Here is a 2,051-nt window from a genome sequence, read left to right as displayed (position 1 = left end):
AAATAAAATATGAAAACCCATCATAGAGCAAATCACTCAAAATCAATCTAAAGGGTTAAAAATCACGAATCATGTCTTCTGACACATTCGGTGGGTAAAATATCCAGATACTTGTCCTACCTCACTAGGACAATTGGCTTAAAGGTTTGGGATTTGGACTTGAAAATTTATCTCCCTTCTCTTATCATTGAGATAGTATAATAGGGTACGCTCGTCCTGGCAATTCAGGGAAGTCGATACCCGGTACCTGCAACCTGTAGAAAAACCATGCATGTACATACAATATATATAATGCTAGGCTAAACAGACAATGGTAGGAAGTGGTGGATCGTGTAGATCCCGACTAAGTAGGTGACTACGACTCCCTTCCTTAACCACATCAGAAATGTCATACAATAAGAAAACAAGCACACGATACATATGCAAGTATGGAGTAAGTATCCATAATAAAACACATGAGATAATAACCATCAACTAATCATCAACCATAGCTGAAAACAATATAATGATCATCATGTATGCATGAACGTAAAGTCTAAATAATCTCATCACATAACCTCTGAATCCATAACCTAATGTCTGATAGTGTCAAAACAATACCATTAATCCATAAACATAATACTAGTCCATCAAAGTCTAATAATAACAACAACAATGTCTAGAAAAGATGTGAACGAGGGTAGGCACTACATGGAGCTGGAGTTAGAAGTGGAGTCAATCACTGCTGAAGCTGCATGTTTATTTTAGTTTTATTTCTTCACCGAATAGCAACATTAATCTTCAATATTTCTAGTGATTTAAAATATTTAAAATATTTAAGAACTAAATTTGAAAACTATTTAATCCCAGGGATGACGGAAGCAGTATTTAAGAACTATTTAATCCTAAAATTTCAAATATACAGTCGATTCTAGTATCGTTGAACGAGACTAAAGATTCTCATTTCGTTCGGTAGCGTATTGGACCATACATAAATTAATGTCTATATGAAATATTAGCTAGGTAGTGTAGTCAAAATCATTTATTGTTTTCCATGGCTCTTCCCTTCTCGGTATCAATCATTTCTCTATAAATTGACAAGTTTTGTAATTGATCAGACACAAATGGCTTCCTCAGAGTCTTCCACGGAAGCCCATCTCTAGCTCTATGAAATATTTCTTTCATCAGCCAAGCCCATGGCTCTTCAAGCTGCTGTCTTGCTTATCATTCCTAACATTATTGCCACCCATGGTAGTGAAAACCACATAACTGTAGAGGAAATTGCTTCCCATATTTCTGCCTCTACTAACAAACCTGCCCACAGAGGCTATCTCTCTAGAATCATGAAGCTTCTGGCTTCTATTGGTGTCTTTACTGACGAGACTACAATAGATACTAGTGGCACTTCCCAAATCATATATGGTCCAACAAGTCTCTCTAGGTTGTTGGAAAACAACGAGGCCCAACAATCCTTTGCCCCAAATCTATTGTTCTTAAATCTAAAATCTGTGACAGATGCTTATCAGCATCTTCATGATTCTGTCATAGATGGCTGCCAACCATTCACCAAAGCAAATGGCATGAACATTTTTGAGTACGCCAGCCATAATCCTCAAACAAGCAGGCTTTTGAACGAGGCCATGACTGTTCAGACTAGTTCTCTCATGGCTTCTGTATTGAAGGTTTATGATGGGTTTAAGAGCTTTAAGAGTGTGGTGGACGTCGGTGGAGGACTCGGTTCTGCAGTATCTACCATTGTTGACCAATATCCTCATGTTAATGGTATCAATTTCGACTGTTCCTCACGACCTTAACATGAATGGCTGCTCCAATAAAATGTATGGGAGCAATTCAATTTATATACAAACTTTGATTCTTCATTAAAAATGCTAAATAGTAAAAGTTGATTTATTTTTTTAAATTTAATTTTTTTTACTGTATGATGTGTATGATATTTAAAACTGATTGGATGCTGTAGAAGTTTAAATAATAGTTTATAATAGACACTCAGATCTAAATTGTACCTAGTTTGTTAAAAACTTCTTCAAAAATATTAATTCTTCATTAAAAGT

At 35.6% G+C, this 2,051-nt stretch overlaps 1 protein-coding gene across 1 annotated transcript; it reads left to right on the top strand.

Moving 5' to 3' along the window:
- The first annotated feature begins 1,040 nt into the window (after positions 1 to 1,040).
- On the top strand, positions 1,041 to 1,793 carry LOC149559927 (bergaptol O-methyltransferase-like). The gene has a single exon (XM_089827517.1). The coding sequence runs from the start codon at positions 1,176 to 1,178 to the stop codon at positions 1,791 to 1,793; it is 618 nt and encodes a 205-aa protein (XP_089683643.1). The 5' UTR covers positions 1,041 to 1,175.
- Positions 1,794 to 2,051: the final 258 nt, after the last annotated feature.

The sequence above is a fragment of the Cupressus sempervirens genome, chromosome 4 (genome assembly GCF_028749045.1).
Source record: "Cupressus sempervirens isolate cs-2001-9-10 chromosome 4, ASM2874904v1, whole genome shotgun sequence".
Taxonomy (NCBI): domain Eukaryota; kingdom Viridiplantae; phylum Streptophyta; class Pinopsida; order Cupressales; family Cupressaceae; genus Cupressus; species Cupressus sempervirens.
The sequence above is the reverse complement of the archived record's forward strand: the minus strand, read 5'-3'. Positions and strand labels throughout refer to the sequence as shown.

Coding starts and splice junctions, on each gene's coding strand:
- LOC149559927 (XM_089827517.1), top strand. CDS start 1,176: ATGGCTCTTCAAGCTGCTGTCTTGCTTATCATTCCTAACATTATTGCC.